The sequence below is a fragment of the Drosophila sulfurigaster genome, unplaced genomic scaffold, assembly GCF_023558435.1.
Source record: "Drosophila sulfurigaster albostrigata strain 15112-1811.04 unplaced genomic scaffold, ASM2355843v2 scaffold_47_pilon, whole genome shotgun sequence".
Classification (NCBI taxonomy): domain Eukaryota; kingdom Metazoa; phylum Arthropoda; class Insecta; order Diptera; family Drosophilidae; genus Drosophila; species Drosophila sulfurigaster.
In genome coordinates this window covers 254,786-275,209 of record NW_026909745.1, presented here as the reverse complement: position 1 = coordinate 275,209, position 20,424 = coordinate 254,786, and the positions used below count along the sequence as shown (strand labels likewise).

Here is a 20,424-nt window from a genome sequence, read left to right as displayed (position 1 = left end):
GAACACTTATCAATATTGTAAGAGAAGCCGACATTAGACAACCTTTGCAATACCTCCTTAAGTCTATTAAAGGCCTCCTCTTTTGTGCTAGAAACAATTAAGACATCATTAATGTAAACAATTGCATACGAATAGGCCACTTCATCCAAAGCACGCATTATGGCTCGCTGAAATACAGATGAAGCGTTCTTCAAGCCAAATGGCATTGCTATAAATTCATATTGACCTTCTGTCGTAACAAATGCTGTGCGTTCTATTGACTCGGGATGTATTGGTATTTGGTAAAGCCACTCGCCATGTCAAGACTTGTAAAATACTTGCTACCGCGCAGTCTATCAATTTGGTCCGATATTAATGGTAACGGATATTTATCGGAGACCGTATTGGCATTCAACTCACGATAATCGATACATAAACGATCACTGCCGTCCTTTTCTTTACCAGCAGCATTGGACTCGCGAAAGGGGAACAGCTTGGACGTATGACTATTGCTGCCAGAAGTTCTTGTATTTTACCTCTCACCAATATCTTTTCTTCCACGCTTAATCTATACGGACGCCTCATTACCGTTTTATTGGCATCAATCAGACGGATATCCAATTCACCCGTGTTGACTCGTCGGTAAGGTATACCCTTTATGAATGTTGATGCGTGAGGTTTTAATATTTCTGCCAGTTCGGTTCGGTCAGACTGAGTTAGATTAACATCACTATTTATGGAGTCCATAAAATTCCACTCAACAGTGCTAGACAGGGTATTAACAGTATTAATTTTGTGTAAAATAAACTTATTGGCATCTATAGTTACGCCAAAGCCCTGACCTAAAATTTCACGGCCAATCAGTGCATCGTGCTTCAAATATTTGTCCATGACAACGTGAAACAGGATCTCTATCGAAAACTCACATATCTTAACAGTGGTCAGAATTTGCATTGAACATGTTACTGATCCTTCACCTATGCCGCTTATAAGTACAGTGTTATTCATTCTCTTGCCAATGAAGTTATTAGCTAATTTTTCTTTTAATAGGGAGCACTCTGCCCCTGAATCAAACAAGTAAGAAAGCTACAGTCGAGCGTACTCGACTGTGAGATACCCGCTACCCATTTTGAATAAAAGCAATATATTTTGCGGTATTATTCTCAAAATATACCAAATATACTGCAAAATTCTAAAAATATACCAAATGGTATATGTGGTATATCGATATAGTACCGCATTCAAAATATACCATAGATAGCACAATATACCAGATTGTCAGCCAAAGCAACTCAGACCCTAGTAAGTAGGCGTTTTTGCGCATACAAAAGTATTTCTTTAATTACTTCCACAATTTTTTTCTGATCGCAACCAAATTTTCAGGGATCATAACTACTATAGTTATTACTGTATATACCAAAATTCGTAGCTTTAAAATTACGCTTGTTATTAGATTTTTTTGATTTGCAGGGGCGGAAGTGGGCGTGGCAAAAATTTGAAACAAACTTGATCTGCGTGCAAACATAACAAATGCTGTCGAAAAAAAATTATAGCTCTATCTCTTATAGTCTCTGAGATCTAGGTGTTCATACGGACAGACGGACAGACGGACATGGCTATATCGTCTCGGCTGTTGACGCTGATCAAGAATATATATACTTTATAGGGTCGGAGATGCCTCCTTCTACCTGTTACATACATTTCCTGCCGGCACAAAGTTATAATACCCTTCTACGGGTATAAAAAGTACGGAACGGGCTCACCGTGTTGGTATATGATCCCCTTTGGGTCGACGACGGTGCACACATCCACTCGCTTCTCATAAGTGTTGCCCTTGCTTGAAGATGAAGAGGTCGGGCATTTGGTTGCAATATGACCTAACTGGCCGCACTTGTAGCAGGTTAAAGTTGACATATCCCTCTTTGGTGTGGCACTGCCGCGAGTAGAGTTGAATTTTGTCTTACTTGCGTCTCCCGGTTTTCTGCTTCGACATTCTGCCATTTTATGGCCAGGTTTGCCACAAGAGTGGCACTTTCCCTACCACGATGTTCTCCGCTTCTTTTGTTCAGGGACACTGGTATAGTCTGGTGTCTCGCAGTCATTACGCTTGCCAAACGCATAGGCACGCAATTGTTGCTCCAGTTCGCTTCGTGTTTTGATGTTCGTTGTAAACAATAATCGCTGCAGTCGTTTATCTATTTGCGCAGCATGCGCTAACACGATCGATACGGCAATTTCTTCGCTGCTCACATTTTTCCACTTTGACAGTAAAGCCGTTACTTGTCTGCTGGCATACACAGACAAACATTCGCTTGGCCTTGGTTTACTGCTGAACATATTAAGCAATATGGCAGCTGACGTCTCTACACCTTCATATCTTTGGATAAACAGTTCTCGGAATTCCGGCCACTTTATTCCACTGTAACAGATTTGTGACAGCCACTGAGATGCTCCTCCTTCCAAAGAGTTGCTTAACGCCATAACGAGAGCGCTACCCTCCAACATGTTCTCTGCCATGATTATGTCAACAGTTTTACACCAAGCAGCAGCATCTGCGTTCGCAGTATCGGGACAAAACTTTGGAAGCGTTACTTTTCTACTGGGTTGCGTCGCTGTTCTGGGAATCTGCATCGATTTAATTAATTCCCGAAAAGATTTGTTTTGCGCTTTGGGGCGAGACCGATCTCACTTCTGATGTCGGAGAATACTGATTTTGCACTGGAGTGATTGGCTCTTCATCTCCTTCCATGATTTGTTTATATGTAATGGCACTTCGCACAGCAAGTCGCTTGCAATGTTCTTCGTCTTGTCACTCGAAGCAGACTGACTCGCAAGCCATCTGTCTCTCTCCGCCAATTCTTCTATTTCACCACATCTATTTCATCATCCTTCTAATATTGTCTCTATTGCATCAGCCAAAGAACTGCAAGCGTAATGCTCATTTGAGCTTGTATCAAATGATGCTCTGTCCATTTAACATTATGTTACCTAACATACTGTCCGTTAACTTTCAAACTAAACATATCTAGATCTGTAATTCTTCGACATATATATGTATATATATATATATGTATATGGAGTGTAGTGGATCTACGCGCGTTTGCTATTAAAAGAGCAACTCTCTTGTTATTTTGGATATAACAACATGAAGAGAGATTGCATACACAGGAGTGTGTTAAAAAACAGACAAACGCGATACGACAGAAAAAGAAATAGCAAAGTACACACAACCGCGGCCAAATCGGAAAATATTAGCGAACTCTTTTAAACTGTATAGATACTTACACATACATATACATATAAGGATATATATATATATACTGTGCCAAGTATACACAAAGTAGAAAAGATGGCTGAGAAAATGCCGGTAGAACGCTTATGTACTTATATATATGCTGTGTCACATATATATAAGGTACAAGGAAAAAAATATGGCGCGAACACGAGACTTGCACAAAATGTATGGAGAAAAAAGTGTATTACTTATCTTGACAACCAATTGCTTGCTGGGGTCGAGCGATATCTAATATCCGGCTCGAAGGACCAAAATGTGGAGGGGGGCGTCTTTCCAATAAATAAAAACACTTTCAATTCTGATACGTAGTGGGTTTGTTCACTTTACAAACTTTTTATTCGACACTTGAAAAATGTACTTGTGCATGTGCTTGCGAAAATTCGAATATAAAGGTAGAAGGCGGAATAGAAAAAGCACTAAAAGGGCAGGGTGACCATCTCTAGAGGAAACCAAGAAGGTGTTGCTGCACGTATGACACGGTCACACGCACAGTATACCAGCTTTGTTGCTATCGATAACTTGCGATCGCGACCACACTGTCAGCTGGCCTGAGTGGTCACACCTGCAGTCATCTGGCATCAACACCAACGGAAACAAAATTGTTGGTGAAGAGCCTTCAGTCGCTGCCACCGGTTGAGGATGGAGGTGGCCGGTTGATTAATTGGTGGTTCCAACAGCGAAATAGGAGGGCCACCTATGAGGAAATGGCCAGGAGTGAGCGCTAGTAAGTCCGCAGGATCCTCGGACATAGGGAAATCGGCCTCGAATTCAGGCAGGCTTCGATCTTAGCGAGAAGAGTGGACAACTCTTCGAACGTATACTTTCGAGGTGGATGTCGCCTTGTAAAAGAGTGCCTTGAAAACTCTTTACGCCGGCTTTCCCATAATCCACCCATATGCGCCCGGCGGGTTGAAGTGCCAGGATAGGCTCTTGTGGGCGTGTTGTGCGATGATGCACTCCTCGTCGCTTCCAAGAAGTCGTTGGAGATCACTTTGTCAGCTCCAACGAAGGTTTTCCCGTTGTCCGAGTACATTTGGTGTGGACACCCGCGCCGTGCGATGAAACGGGAGAATGCGGCCAGGAATTTCTCCGTCGTGAGATCCGATGTTGTCTCCAAGTGGATCGCCTTCGTGCTGAAGCACACGAAGACGCAGACATATCCCTTTGGTGATAAGGCAGGCTCGGCCAGTGTAGTTCTTTATTTCGAATGGGCCGGCGAAGTCGACTCCAGTGTGCGTGAACGGTCTCGAGTAGGACGCCCTTTCCGGGCAAGTCCCCATCATTTGGGTCTGCAATCTCTTCTTGTAGATGACGCAAACCTTGCAGGAGTTGATGGTGGATTTAACGAGGACCTTCAACTTTGGAATCCAGAATCTGGAACGGATCAGCCGCATGACGACTTGGTTACCCCCATGTAAGGATATACGATGGGTGAAACGAACCAGTAGTCGTGCAAAGGACGAGGAATACGAGAGGATGATTGGATGACTCTCATCGTAACGCAGCGAGTGGGACGCCCTCAGACGCCCACAGGCCCGTAGAATCCCCTTGCCATCGAGGAAAGGGTTCAAATTTCGGATTGAACTTGAGGAAGGAACCGGCTGCTTGGACTGCAGACATTGGTATTCCTGTTGGAAAGTGTGTCGTTGAGCCATGACGATTAGCCGCTCTTGGATCCGTGACAGCTCATCCGCCTGGACCACGGTAGAGCTTGGAACTGCCAACTTCCGACTCTTATCGATGAATCGGAGAACATAGGCAGACGTGCGCAGTGCCCTGCCAAACTCAGAGAACTTGCTCAGGAAGTCGGGAGTCGGAGGTAACTTAGCGACGTTGCACTTAATCCGCTGCTCCAGCAGAGTCTCCGGAATGGGACTTGGAGATGTTGGCCATTGCTCCGACGGGAGATGAAGCCACTCTGGTCCATGCCACCACAAAGGATTACGAATCAATTCTTGTGGCAGGACACCACGGCTTGCAAGATCTGCCGGATTGTGCTCGGATCGCACATGCGACCAGTTCTTGGCGTCGCTGGCTTGGACAATCTTGGCCACACGATTGGCCACAAAGGTTGTCCATCGGCAGGGTGGCTTGTTCAACCAGGCGAGAACAATTGTTGAGTCGGTCCAAAAGAAAGTCTGGAAACTTTCTGCTGGCAGATTCAGGAGGAGGGCTGCAGATAGCTCAGCCAACAGGACGGCGCCACAAAGCTCCAGACGTGGCACTGAGAGAGACTTGACAGGAGCCACCTTTGTCTTCGCAGTAAGGAGATGCGTGGAAACCTTGTTCGCCGTCTCCACACGGACATAGATCGCTGCTCCGTACGCCCTTTCTGATGCATCACAGAATCCGTGGTACTGGAGCTTCACTCGTGTCTGGAATTGGACCCATCTTGGAATCCGGATCTTTCCCAGAGCAGGATAGCTCTGGAGGTACTCCTTCCATTGGAGTGAAAGATCCGTGGGTAGATGCTCGTCCCATTCGAGCGTTCTCAGCCAGATCTCCTGCATGAAGATCTTGGCTCGGATAACGAAAGGGGCCAGCCACCCGGCTGGGTCGAAAAGCTTAGCGATTTGCGAGAGCACTTCCCTCTTCGTGTAGGAGTCCTGATGGGAAACTTCGGGTGGCATGAAGAAGAACTCGTCATCGTGAGCTTGCCACCTGATGCCCAGAGTTTTCGCCGTACTGGAGTCTTCGAGTTCAAGGAAATCTTCTCGAAGTAGATGGTCCTTTGGAATGTCCTTCAGCACGCTCTTATGGTTCGACGTCCACTTCCTCAGCGGGAAGCCAGCGCTGTCCAGGGCTGCACACACTTCCGCAATGGTCCGGATGGCCTCTTCTCTTGTGTGTGTCCCCGCCAGGACGTCGTCCACGTACATGTTGTTGAAATGACTCGGCTTGCGAGAGGATACTCCAAGCGTATGTCATCAGCAAGTTGCTGGAGGACTCGTAGAGCCAGGAAAGGCGCACAGTTGACACCGAATGTCACTGTGTTCAACTCAAAGTCACGGATCTCACCGTCCGACGTGCGGAACAGAATTCGTTGGAACGGTGTGTGCTTTGAGTCCATGAGGATTTGGCGATACATCTTCGTTATGTCCGCATTGAACACATATCGATAGTATCGCCATCTGAGGATCTGTAACGTGAGATCCGATTGGAGAATGGGCCCTGAATGAAGGATATCATTCAGACTCTTGCCATTCGAGGATGGACAAGATGCGTTGAAAACGACCCGCACCTTCGTTGTGGTGCTATCTGGTTTGAAAACGGCGTGGTGAGGCAGGTAGAAATTAGGAGTCGTGACAATCGCCTGAGGCGATATGGGTGTCATATGACCCAAGTCCACGTACTCCTGGAGAACGGCATTGTACTGTTCCTTTAGAGAATCGTTTCTTGACAAACGATTCTCGTTCTTGAGAAATTGAGCCAGCGCTATAGATCTGGAATGACCCAGTTCAATGCCATCGGGCTTCCGGAATGGAAGAGTCACCCGATATCTACCACATTTGCTACGAGAAGTAGTCTTAACGAAGTTTTCTTCGCAAACGAAGTCTGACTCCTTTATCAGCTTCGCTGGAATATCCTCCACCTCCCAAAATTTGGAAAGTAGGCTGTCGAGCTGTTCGTCTGCTTTGGAGGGCGACTCTTGTCGAAAACGCAGAAACAGTTGTCGACATACTCTGGGAGATTGGGCCGGTAAGAATCCAGCCAAACACGGTTTCCTGCCCAAGGAGTGAGCCACAATTGTTTGGCCGGGAGCCGCTCAAGATGACCGACGGAAGGATATCCGCGCCAATTAGTATATCGATCTGAGCGCTCTTTAGAAGTGGATCTGCCAGCTCTATCGCTGGTAGATCCTTTAGGAAAGTTCGCGGCATATCGAAGGAGGGCAGTTTGCCTGCCAACTGTGGAATTACGAATGCCGAAGTCTCGATATGGAGCCTCGGCTTCGTCGGAGAACCAATGCTGAAGTGACATAACTTCTGCGATTGGGCCGCAACTGCGTGATTTAGCCCGGATACCTGGGCTCGCACGGACTGGAAAGGCAACTTAATGCGTCGGAACAAACGCTCAGAAATGAAGATCCAATGCCTATATATTATTCTACGAACGAGCGGATACCGGATTGTCGGACAATGCAACTCAGACCCCTAGTAAGTTCAGATCGACCAGGTTTTTTTTTATAATTTTTTTTTAATTGAAAATTTTTAACCTAGCGTCAGCACAGAAAGTCACAGCCTCGGAGATGGCACAGGATAATAGCATCACATCGGAGCCATCGGAGACAACCACAGCGACAACGACGACCAGTGAAGATGTGGTCACCACATACAAGGAGACCAGTCAACTGAGTGCGGCCAACGGTGTTGCAACTGCCTCAAATTCGGCAACGCCAGCCAATGGCAATTCAGCAGCAGCGGCCAACTCATCGTCGGCTGCTTCATCGTCGGCAGCAGCAGCAGCGGCGACGGCGTCGTCATCGACTCGAAAACCAACGCATGCTGAGCCACAGAGTCTAAGTCTTAGCCAGGGAGCGGAAGATAAATCGGATGAGGCGAGCGATGAGGATGATGATGTCGATGTCGATGATGATGGCTGCAATGGCTGCACAAATCCGGCCATCAATAGTGCCGACAACAGTCAAGCGCTGCATTGAGAGTCCATCGCCATCGCATCGTCTCGCAGCTGCTGCAGCAGCGGGAACAGCGGGAGCGTCATCATCGAGCAATGGCCGAGGACAGCTGAAGGTGGAGTCACCGGATGTCTATAAAATTGTCGATGAGCTGCGTCGGAATACGAATCTCAGTTTCGATTTGTCGTGTAAGGCATTGCGTGTTGTGTTGACCAGCCTGGAGGAGTTGTACAATGGGGCCATCAATCCGTATCTGGAGCCAGTTGCTGTCCATGTTACCGGCAAAGTGCCGACGCTCAAGGAGCTGCTGGGCATCACACACGCTGCGAAGCGTTTGCAGTATTTGTTTAACCAGTTGGCCGATTGCAAGAACGATACGGAGCAGCGCAATTGGATGCTCTACGAAGATGATGAGGATATTATACAGTTTCTTGAGGAACTTGTCGAAATACTGGTGAGTGAAGCTACATTCTAACTTATGCACTTAACGACCATATCTGAAATGCACTTAGTGACACTTAAGGGGCATATAAGAGAGTTAAATTGCACTTCAGTTATTTCGCACTTAGCGGCCACACCTTAAATGATTTTACTCACTTGACTGTCATTCAAGAGCGTTAGAACTGCACATCCTAAATTTCACACTTAGCAACCACATCTGAAATGCACTTAGTGGCAATGTTTACTCACTTAAGGGTCAGACAATAGATTTGGAATTACACATCAGTTATTTCGCACTTAGCGGCCACACCTTAAATGATTTTAGTGGCAAAGTTTACTCACTTAAGAGTCACACAAAAGCGTAAGAACTACACATTCCAAATTTCGCACATAACGGCCACATCTGAAATGCACTTAGTGGGAAAGTTTACTCACTTAAGGGTCACACAAGAGCGTTAGAATTGCACATCAGTTATTTCCCACTTAGCGGCCACACCCCAAATGATTTTAGTGGCAAAGTTTACTCACTTAAGAGTCACACAAGAGCGCTAGAATTGCACATCAGTTATTTTTCAATTAGCGGTCACTCCTAAAAATAACTTAGTGACAAGGTTAACTCACTTAACTGCCATTCAAGAGCGTTAGAATTGCACATACAAAATTTTGCACTTAGCGGCCACATCTAAAATGCACTCAGTGGCAAAGTTTACTTACTTAAGGGTCAGACAATAGAGTTAGAATTGCACATCAGTTATTTCACACTTAGCGACCGCTCCTAAAATGAACTTAGTGACAAAATTTACTCACTTAACTGTCATTCAAGAGCGTTAGAATTGCATATCCTAAATTTCGCACTTAGCAACCACATCTGAAATGCACTTTGTGACAAAGTTTACTTGCACAGAATTACACATTAGTTATTTCCCACTTAGCGACCGCTCCTAAAATGAACTTAGTGGCAAAATCTACTCACTTAACTGTCAAAATTTATAAAAAATTGCACATCACAACCGTTGCGCTTAACGGCCACTTCTAAAAAACACTTCGTCTCGAAATTGACCCACTTAAGGGTCACACAAGAACGTAACGCATTTAGTGGCATTGTTTACTCACTTTACTGAAACACAAGATGGAAAGAATTTCATAGAAATACACAGAAATATGCTGTTGCTACACCTATTTTTATGAACACTATTTTGGCCGTTAAACGAATTAAGCTTATTTACCTTTTATTAACTTTTTTTATTCTCTTCTCTGTCTGCTTGTGCTGGACAGAACAATGCGGATGAGAACATCAGTTGCTATGAGATGTCGCGCGATCAGTATCAGATGTTCATCAATCTGGTGCAGTACTATCAGATGGAGAGACGCTGGTCCATCAAACGCCTCCTGCTTCAGACCTTCACAGCTGCCTGTCATCTTGATCACATTATCGTCGACATTCTGCTAACTTCACTGCTGCCACTCGAGTTGTAAGTTGCACATCTAATTTGTGGACAACATTGAATTTCTTAAGGTCAAAGACATGAAGGCACACTTTGCCGATCTGGATCTGTTTAAGCAGCTGGTCAAGATGCTAACCATAATATTCTCGTTGGGCCAGCTGATGCCTGTGAATCATCAAGGTGAGCAAATTGCATTTTAAAGCAGCTTTTAATGGGAATTACTAGGTTATTTAGGGAAATTCTTTGTGACATTTCATTTAATTTGGAAAACAATCAACTAATTCGTTTGTCTTGACAAACTTCTTATGCATTGACTAACTAAACTATCATAATTTGCTTTAATCGACTTATAAATATCGTGCTTTAAAGATATTAAAACACTTATTGCAAGTTTGGCAAGCATTAAAGCATAAAGTGTTGTAGCTCTTTGCTTTTGTTTGTTAGTAAATTCTGAACTTCCCTTCTCTGTGATTCTCAAATTGTTAACGTAATACGTAGCTGTGATTTTGACTGTTTAACTTGAAAGTTACAAATTTTTATGTGGCTAATTCACAGACAAAATTTGTCACGTGATATTTACAGTAAAAAAACATAAACTGAAAAAATTTTAAAAATAAGTAAAGGTTATTCTTATACCTCTGGATTAACACTATATTTAGAGCTAAGATTGATTTTAGGAACTTTTTTTATTTTACTATAAAATACATTTTTTTTTTTTTTTTTTAAGCTTAGTTTGTTTTTATTGGATCTTCTCTTTATTAGTCTAACAATAAGGTTGCAAATCTTAAAATAATACAATATCTAACAGTTTGTTTTGAACTGAAATAAAGATTACGTGGTCCTAATAATTAGCGCTGGATTGGAAGGTCGTTGCGGCGAAGACGAGAACTGCTGGAAACTCGCGTGAGCGCTCTCGCGAGATGATTTGGATGTACTGATAGCCTGTTGTAGTACTTTGTTTTGATTTGTGCTATCTCTTCTCTGACGAATGGTATGTGAAGGTTCCTGTGAATGTTTTCATTCCGAACGTACCACGGTGCCCCGGTGATGGTTCTGAGAATTTTTGATTGAGTTCGTTGCATTATATCCACACTGCTTTCCCCCACAACTGGGAGCCGTACATCCAGATTGGTTTCAAGACGGTGTTATATAGGAGTACCTTGTAGTCCAAGCTAAGGGGCGAGCGGCTATTGATAAGCCAGTGGAGGCTGTTGGCTTTGAGCTTTCTTGAGCGTTCTTTTGGCTTCAATGTGGCTGCGCCAGGTAAGCCGTCTATCGAGGTGTACGCCAAGATATGTTACTACATTTGCTATCGGAACCACTGTGTTGTTAAGAATAAGTGGAGGGCAGTCTTGCCTGTTAAGAGTGAACGTTACTTGTTTGCATTTTTGTTCGTTAACTTTGATTCGCCAGTCGGATAGCCATTTCTCCACTGCCACCAGGTGTATAGCAAGTTGCGCTGTGTCATCTGCAAAAGTGGATGTGGTTAGATTCCTGCTCGTTGGGATGTCCGCAGTGTAGATAAGGTAAAGTGTTGGTCCAAGCACGCTGCCTTGAGGAACTCCGGCTCTAATGATGTAGTCATCGGACATGGCTGAATTACATCTTACTGAGAATTTCCTGTTGTATAGGTATGACTTCAGAAGTTTGTGAGTGTTGGTTGGGAGCATTTCTGAAATTTTGTGCATTAGACCTTCTAACCATACTCTGTCGAAAGCTTGTGATACGTCCAGAAATATCGCAGTGCAGTACTCCCTTTGCTCGAATGTATTTCGGATTTCTGAGGTTATGCGGTTGACTTGCTCAATGGTTCCGTGTTTTTCTCGAAAACCGAATTGATGAATCGGGATTTTGTTGTGTGTTCTGAGATATGGGGTAATGTGTGCCAAGAAACATTTTTCAAAGAGTTTTGATAGACACGTTAGTAAACTAATTGGTCTATATGATGAAGCGATTGTGCGGTCTTTGCCAGGTTTTGGTATCATTATAATGATCGACTTTTTCCATCTCTCTGGAAAGTGTCCGTGTCTCGTTATTGCATTGAAGAGCTGGCAAATAGCTCGAACAGCACAGAGAGGAAGTTCAATAATCATTTTTGGTGGTATTAGGTCGCATCCTGGAGATTTTTTTGGGTTGAGTTGTTCGTTTATGATTTTGAGTAACTCATGTGGCCTAAATACAATAGGTTCATACGTTGATGTGTCGATATCTGATGTTGCTGGCAGTGTGATCCCGTTTGATGATGTGTTGGGCTGAAATACATTTTGAAGATGCTCTGCAAATCTGTCGGCTCTTTCTTTGTCACTTCGAGCCCAGTTGCCTGTGGATGTCCTTATTGGCATTGCAGATTCGATTGGTGCGCAGAGAGATGAGTGTGCTCTCCAAAGTGGGAACTTGGAGCTCGTTGGGGATAACTGTTCTATGTAATGTTTTTGGGACCTTTCTTCTTCAAGACGAAGTGCAGCTGAGAGCCTCCGTGTAGCGTTTTTTAACCTTTGTTTTGCGGATGGTGATCTGTTGGATTGCCATTCTCGCCGTGAGCGTCGCTTTGCTAGAACGAGCTGCTCTATTTCAACGTTCGTGTATCTGTTATTGTTCGATGTTTTTTGCGTTTGTGGAGTTGATACGCGAGCAGCTGCGACCAAGACGGATTCTAGAGTGTTTGTGGATAAGTTGATATCAGCTTCGTCATTCAAACGTGGATTCAACTCAATGTGCGAACTTATATATTTTTTGTACTTAAGCCAATTGGTTTTATTCGTTGTTAGTCTGAATGGTTTATCTACCGCAACTGGATGTAGATTTAGATGAAGAAGTACAGGCGAGTGATCAGACGATAGATCTGATAAGGAGTTGGCACTTATCAGGTTGCGAGGAATGTTTTTTGTGACTGCAAAATCTATCGAGTCTGGCAGTTTTCTAGGATCTGTTGGCCAATATGTAGGTGTCCCAGGTGACACACAGTCTAGCTTGTTGCTTGCTTTTATTATTGCATTGTACAACTGCCTTCCCTTAGGAGTCACAAGTCGAGATCCCCAATGCGTATGCTTGGCATTGAAGTCTCCTGCTGCTATAAATTGTTCGCTCAGAGAGTTGAAATATTCCATGAATTGGGATTCTGATATTGTAAACCGAGGAGGACAGTATACGACGGCAAGCTTTAAAGATCGGGAATCCATTTGCACATCTATTGATGTAGCTTGCATGAAGTTAGTGGCGAAGCTATTGTGGAAGCAGTGCTTGATGCGATTTCTAATCAGAATCCCAGTGCCTCCATGTGCTTTCCCGTCTGGGTGATTCGTGTTGTAGAATAGGTAGCCTCGAATTTGAAAATTATATTTATTTGTGAGATGAGTTTCTGCGAGTAGCATTACATCGATATGGTTATTATTAAGGAATTGAGTTAGCTCTAGTTTGCGCTGTGAGACGCCGTTGGCGTTCCACAGTGATATACGGAGTGGAGCCATTGATTTATTTATTCTGTTTTTGAGCAGCAAGCAGCTCAATCAAAACGTTCTGGTTTCGCATAAGATCTTGCATAGTTGTCTGCATGAATGACATGAACTCCATCATACTATGTTGAAGATTACATATCATTGTTTCAAGTTTGTTCGTAGACTGTTCTTCTGGTTGATGAGGGGAAACTGATGATCTTGGATTGGTGGGAGCGGTACTTTTAAGACCCAATTTTAGAGCAGTTGCAAAGCTTGCGGATTTGTCGGTGAACTATAAAATACATAAATTCATTATTTTTTTGCGTTCATTTCGATAATATTTGCAATTATCTTTAAACAGAAAAATAATGTCAAAATTATTTTGGCTCTAATAAAAGTGCTAATCAAGAGCTATAGGATTTATTTTTACTTAAAATAAAAACATGTTGTTCCACGTTAAATATTGTCATGCGATATTTTCGTCAGATAATTTCTCATATATATAATCATAGTGTTGGATATAGATTTGAACATTTTCAATTATTTTATTCACTTAGATATCTAATAATTTGTTCTTAACTTTTGCAGATTATTTGGACGTGCACTTTGCCAGCTTTTTGCTTGAAATAGTCGAGGGCAACAACCCGGAGGTGCTGGTGGATATGGTGATCGCTCTGATACTGGCATTCAATCAGCAGTTTAGCTAGCATGCGGTGAATGTGATCATCGAAGCCATGCAGAATCGGCCCACAGCCAAAGTGTTCACCGAGATGCTCTTGTTGCTGCTCAATCGAAAAGGTAAAGCCAAACAATGTGTACTTTATTTTGTGATTAATACTATAATACTTACATGATCCAACGCGACTGCTGAAGCATAACAATGAGCACATGAACACGGTGCTGCGCATGTTTATTGACATCTTCAGTCATCCGGATACGGCTGGCATGTTTTATACAAACCATATCAATGACCTCATGATATTGTGGTGCGTCAACTTTCCGATCTGGATGCGGGCAATGTGGTAAGTAATAATATATGTATTATATAATTACCTTACTAATAATCTGGGTGTTAGTTACGTCCGTGCTGTTTGGAGCTGTGTCGTCGCATTTTGCGCAACACAAACTATAAGGACCATCAGCATCGCAAGCACGATCTCATGAAGATCTTTATGCGCATCTTTTGCGAGGAGACCGAATGCAGTGCATCCGATCAGCAGTTAGTGCGCGAAATCGCCAACGAATTTCCCCAATTGTTTAAAGACAGAGCCAGAATCTAGAATTGCAAACAGAAAAAAAACACAACTCCTAAAACCAACTAAAACCCAAATAAATACCAATCTAAAGCGTTGCTAGTGAGGCTACCAAAGTGAGCCAACCAAAAATATTTTCAATTTTAAATTGTATAGTTTACAAAACTGAGAAATCAACAGCAACTAAATAACTTTTCGGATAGCCTTAAACAAATGAATCAACTGCTCGCGATCTCTATCTAATCAAATCAATAACAAGAAATGAAAATGCAAAACAAACAGACTTTTCGACAAATGCAATTTTTTAATTTTATTTTTGTAAGACGTTTTTAATTGGTATTAAAGTTTATAAACATATTAAGTTTATTGTTAAACGATAAAACAAAAAATGCCCAACAAAAAAAAAATAATTGTTAAATTGAATTGAAGCAGAAAAAACACAACACAAAAAAATGTACAAAAGAATTTTTAACAACAAGTTTATCAAGAAAACAAACAATAACAAGCAACAACAATATAGCAAAAATGCTCACGAAAAAAAAAAACGAATTAACTTAACTAAATGCAGAAAAGAAATTAATAAGCCGCACATTTCAAAGATCAAATATACAAAAAAAATGATATTCTCAAATTGCAAACAACAAGAACAAAAGTGAAAGCAAAATGATATATTCAAGAAATTAATCTAATTACCAAATTCAAATTCTTTTTTCGAAATACACTCGATTTTTGTACTCTTTCGAATTGTAATTAACACACACACAAACAACAACAACAGCAAACAGTTTCAACATTTTAAAACGATTATAAACAAAGCAAAGCGAAAAATAAGTAAAAACGTTTTTATTAACTTTGTTAATTTTGCTCATTTTAAACCAAATGGAAAACAGAAAATTAAAAATGGAAAAAAGGCAACGCAAAATGCATTGAAAATGTAACAAACAATGAGATTGCAATAATTGTTAAGAGTAATAAAACAAATGGTATAATAACAATAATTATGAAAATTAAAATAAACATCCAGAAAATCAAAAAAAATGTTTGCACTAAATATTACGTATACGCATGTTGAGACGCAGCTGAGTTGTAAGTATAATATAAATTGTACAACCTTCGAAATGATTTTCATACTTCATTTAATCTTAGGAATAAATTTATCCAAGCAGCAAATGCCAAAGGGATTCGAGATAAATAAGAGAGTCTGTTTCAGTTTTTGTAACTGATTTTCTCCTTTTAGTTTAGCTATCAATTTACTCTGGATTGGAGTTGATTAAGAGAGCGACAGTTTAAGTTTTTGTACCTAAATATTACGTATACGCATGTTGAGACACAGCTGAGTTGTAAGTATAAATTGTAAAACCTTCGAAATGATTTTTACACTTCATTTCATTTTAGGAATAATTTTACCCAAGCAGCAAATGTTAAATGGATTCAAGGCGAAGGAGAGAAACTGTTTCAGTTTTGAAAACTGATTTTTTTCCATTTATTTTGGCTATTAATTTACCCTGGCAGCAAGCGTCAAATGGATTCGAGGCAAACAAGAGAGATGCTCAATTTATCGGTACTTTTCGTTCAGTTTCAGTGAAACACACACGCAACTTGGAAATTAGTTCAGATGATTCGAGAAGGAATTAATACATAACACAAAAAAAACACACACAAAACATAAACCGTAAAAACGATTTTCCAAACGCTTTTGCATTGCATTTGAGAGTTGTGGAGTAACCTTTTTATTCAATCGAGAGTTCCCGATTAACGTTTTTTACTCAATTCTAGACAACACACTTTACACACACACAATGTCTGGTCGAGGACGTCGTCAACAAGTGGAACCAGCGCGTAATCAATACGGTGCCTGGGATGATCCACGCGTCTCGTTGTTTGCCACTGTGCCGCAGGAGCCGCTCGACGATATGTTGGGACGCATGAAGCGCTTGCCGGAAACAAAGCGAAAACGTGACATGGAAGCGCTCCATGCCTCACCTTTGCTGCTGGCGACGTCGCCTTCGACGAGTCGCCTTTATCGGGAGGTGAAATATCAGGTGCAGCAAATAGCCGATGATCGGAATCGGAACTATCATCCGATACAGGAGCGAGAGCATCAATCGGCCATGATTGCCCAAACGATGGCCGTGCAGAATCGTCGTGAGTTCGCCGAGGCGATGCGACGCCAACAGCTGAACGTGAATTCGCAGAGATTGCGTGACCTGCAGACGGAGATCGATCGGGCGAAGACAACGTTGAGTGTGGTGAAGCGACGCCACGAGAACGTCAAGACAATGGGCAACGAGCGGGAGCGCAAAGAAGCCCAAGCGACACAGGAGAAGCTCCAGAAGGGGAAGCTGGCCGAGCAGCAAGCTGTGCAGCGAAAGGCACGTGATTACAGTCAACAGCTGGTGCAACAGATAGCAAAATAAGATCAGAACGGGAGGAGAAACAGTTTACGGAACGTGAGGAGGGCAGACAGAAGCGTCAGAAAGATGTCTTGGCATATGCCGCGGATCTGCGGCAGGAACTTGAATGGCGTCACGTAAAGCGCATCGAACTGAGGCGCATGCTCGATGAGTACTCGACGTTGAATCGCAATTTACGCGACAAGAAACCCGCAGAAGCCCACAAACTGGATGTGATTGTGCTGGAGGCCATGGGACCGGTGACTGCCAGCTTTTTGCGTCAAGAGATGCAGCGTCGTGCCGATAGCATTGAGCGGCGTCGCCTGATTAGCGACGATCTGGGACAGCAGCTGAACGAGAAGCACAACCAACAGGTTGCCCATGACAATATGATTGCCGACATACTTGTGTGCGAGCGAAAGGCACGCGAGAAGAAGCGTGCCCATCAGGAGGTACAGGAGCGTCACGAACGGAAGCAACAAGTTGCCATTGATCTGATCAATCAGTGCAAGGAGCATCGTTTATATGCCGATAAGGATGCCAAACTCGGCCAAATCACACGCGACGCGACCAGTTTCATGGAGCGACAGTATCAACAGGCTGCCGATCGAGAGGCTGCCAGTCGTGCCATCAATAAAGCCAGCTACGATGCCATTGCCACCGATATGGTATCCAATATGCGTCTGCGTGCCGCCGCTGTTGAGGAGGAGCGCATGATCATGAAGGCGCTGCAGGACATGGAGCTGGAGATGGAGGGACGTGTCGATGAGGAGCGAATGCGTGTGCTACACGCCCAGGCCAGGGACATCATCGAAGAGGTGCGTCCCTGCAAGTTGTCGCATGCGGAGCGTCAGACATTTGGGTTGCCCGCTTGCAGCTTGCATGACGATGACAAGCACAACACTCACACGACTTAAGCGATCATTACCATTAATTTACCATTTGTTGATTCATCTAATTCCGTGCAGACTAGACGTCTGCATGAGTGGCAAAAAAATCACATTCAAATGCACAATGCTCAAAATGAGTTGAGTGAATTTGAAAGCAAAGCCAAACTGAAGTGAATGAGTTGACTACGCTTCTCAGTAATTAAATTTCTTGCGTTTGAGAATGTGCGTTCCGAAGCCGCGCTGCTTGCTGGAATGCAAAATATTTTGCAGCTTGTCTTGTGCAATAGCGGAAAAAAATCCTTGTTCATATGCCACCAAGCTAAAGCATTGAAGTCAATTGTGTATGCAACATCGAGATTGCAATATCGAGCAATCTCTTGTTCCACCATGTCTAGTATTGTCTCACATTGGGGGACCTCTAAGTAATCTGCAAATTCATCGTTTACCAACTGGGGTTCTATATTGTTAATTTCGTAATTGTTTTGGAGAAAGTGATTCATAATAATTTTGCAATCATTAATTATGATCTCTCTCTCAGTCGGTGTGAATTGAATAAGTTTGTTTGTTAAAGGAAAAAGGAACAAGGCTATTTTGTGGTATTTTGTCAAATTTGGAGTTATAGTTGTTAAAATTTGGCTATTCAGTTCGAATTTAAGGCTTTTTTATTATGTCATAGTAATCAATCTGGCAGGCTTTCTTTAGTTTATTTAAATTTGGCAAAATTAGATGAATTCTTGGGCGTTTAGAAGCTTCAAGTTTTTTTGACACATTCTCAAAAGCTTCCAGCAATCGTACAATTGGACCTAAATGATTAATGTTAATACCCTCACCTCTGCAGACCTGATTTTTTTTCTTTTAAAATATCTGTTACCTCTACCCAATCGACTTCAATTGACTTTAGCAAGTAGTAGACGGTATTCCACCGAGTTGGACAAAAGCTCTTCAAAGACACGATGAATTATTTCCAGACTTTTTAAAATATTTCACCAGCTTACTGCAACTTGAGACAATATTTTCCATCTCAGGAATAGCATTAATAGCTTTTTCCACAGCGTTGTTAAGCAAGTGATTGCAAGTGATTGATGCAATTAATTTTCTCCGAGTCCGAAAAGGCTTTTATCATGTTCGACCCACGATCAGTTACAACCACGGGTTTGTCAAGTTCGAGGTCACATCCAAGATCCTTCAAGATTGCTTCTATTTTTGTCCGTATATTGACACCTTGACAAAGAATAAATTTTAATTTTACTTGTACACATAAAGTTTGGGTTAATATACCTGTGCTGGGCGAGCCCTTCATTGACTTCATGGCCATAAGGCGATCGACCAAAACTCCCTCCCTTATGTAATGGACAGTGCACGACAAATATGAAGTTTTTAAATAGTTGTCGGTCCATATGTCACTGGTTATAGCATACCCAAAGGCTTTGTATTTTTCAATTTCGTTTTTTATTGGGCCAAAGTGGGAGGAATATATTGTTGATATGTTTCGGGAAACGGTTGTTGGATGTGGTAACAGCTTATCAACGTCGACATTTGCACCATATGTTGCTCCAACATTAATTAAAAACGATGCAAACTTTTTAATGCCAGAGTCGTCAATAATTTTAAGTGGGCGGCAGTTCTTAAATACCCATTCTGTTACAACAGATATGCCCTCGTCTTTCGTTGCTTTGTTTACATCTATTAGAGCAGCGTCACGGAATTTACTGGCATTAACGACATAACATTTGTGTTTGACCAGGTTAGAAGTGGTTCCTGCAAACTTCAAAACAGTATAGCACGTCTTACAAGCTACAAGATCGACAAATTCTTCTCCATTTTGGTTTTTAATTTTTTAGAAAAATTGCCAAACTTCGCTTCTGCCTCTCTTTTCAATTAAGGTGTACATCCCACTTTTAAGCTTCTCTTTGACATCCACCGATCTTTGCACAACCTATGTATATATTTCAAACAAATTGAATTACCTCTGAAAAATATAACACAGAAAACACTAATGGACAGGTCACAAATACACAGGTTAATATAAAACGCATGTTTATATCTTAGCACGAAGAAAACAAAGAAACAACTTGTTATAAATACATATAAATTAAAACAACAACATTAAACTAAAAAGTGGACTACAAATACATAAAGATTCGCTTGCTTCTTGTATTAATAGAGTGTCCATAAATGCGTCTTTGAACTGCAGGCCTCAGAAAAAGAATGGACCGAATTTGCACGCAACAACTCGAATTACTCGAATATACTACGCAGTGCCAAATTTGTCATTTCCCTTTTCGCTTCATTCGTTCTCTTTCATTTCGTTCAACGTCGCAAGCTATGAAGCAAAACGCGAACTCATACTGATACAATGTCGATTCATTTCTTGCATTCCACTCATTCCATTCAATTCCATTCGAATGTATTCAATGAGACGTATGTTGTGAGTGGTCTCATGCAGATGTCTAGTGCAGACTCAACAAAAATATATTTGGACGTGTTTTGTATTTGTTTTTTTTTTGTTTTTTTATTTCTTCAATTCACTTCAATAATATAATTAAATTTATTGATCGTATACATACATAATTCATAATTTGTCTAACATCTATGTACATACATACACAATAGTTTAGTCACAGCTTGCTCTGCAGCTCTTCTGGCTACTTTTACCTC

General features: G+C 42.1%; 2 protein-coding genes and 1 pseudogene across 2 annotated transcripts; 2 read left to right on the top strand and 1 right to left on the bottom strand.

Moving 5' to 3' along the window:
* Positions 1 to 4,269: 4,269 nt before the first annotated feature.
* On the bottom strand, positions 4,270 to 7,155 carry LOC133850023 (uncharacterized). The gene is made up of 3 exons (XM_062285983.1): positions 6,957 to 7,155; positions 6,245 to 6,922; positions 4,270 to 6,185 (listed from the first exon to the last, which is right to left on the bottom strand). The coding sequence occupies exons 1-3, from the start codon at positions 7,153 to 7,155 to the stop codon at positions 4,270 to 4,272; spliced, it is 2,793 nt and encodes a 930-aa protein (XP_062141967.1).
* A 343-nt stretch (positions 7,156 to 7,498) lies between these two features.
* Positions 7,499 to 14,600, top strand: LOC133850015 (NCK-interacting protein with SH3 domain-like; annotated as a pseudogene).
* A 262-nt stretch (positions 14,601 to 14,862) lies between these two features.
* LOC133850016 (trichohyalin-like) lies at positions 14,863 to 17,851 on the top strand. Its single transcript, XM_062285976.1, is given in 4 exon segments — positions 14,863 to 15,569; positions 15,630 to 15,823; positions 15,879 to 16,891; positions 16,894 to 17,851. Coding segments are annotated over 2 exon segments (1,509 nt in total). The 5' UTR covers positions 14,863 to 15,569; positions 15,630 to 15,823; positions 15,879 to 16,282; the 3' UTR covers positions 17,794 to 17,851.
* The last annotated feature ends 2,573 nt before the right edge of the window (positions 17,852 to 20,424 follow it).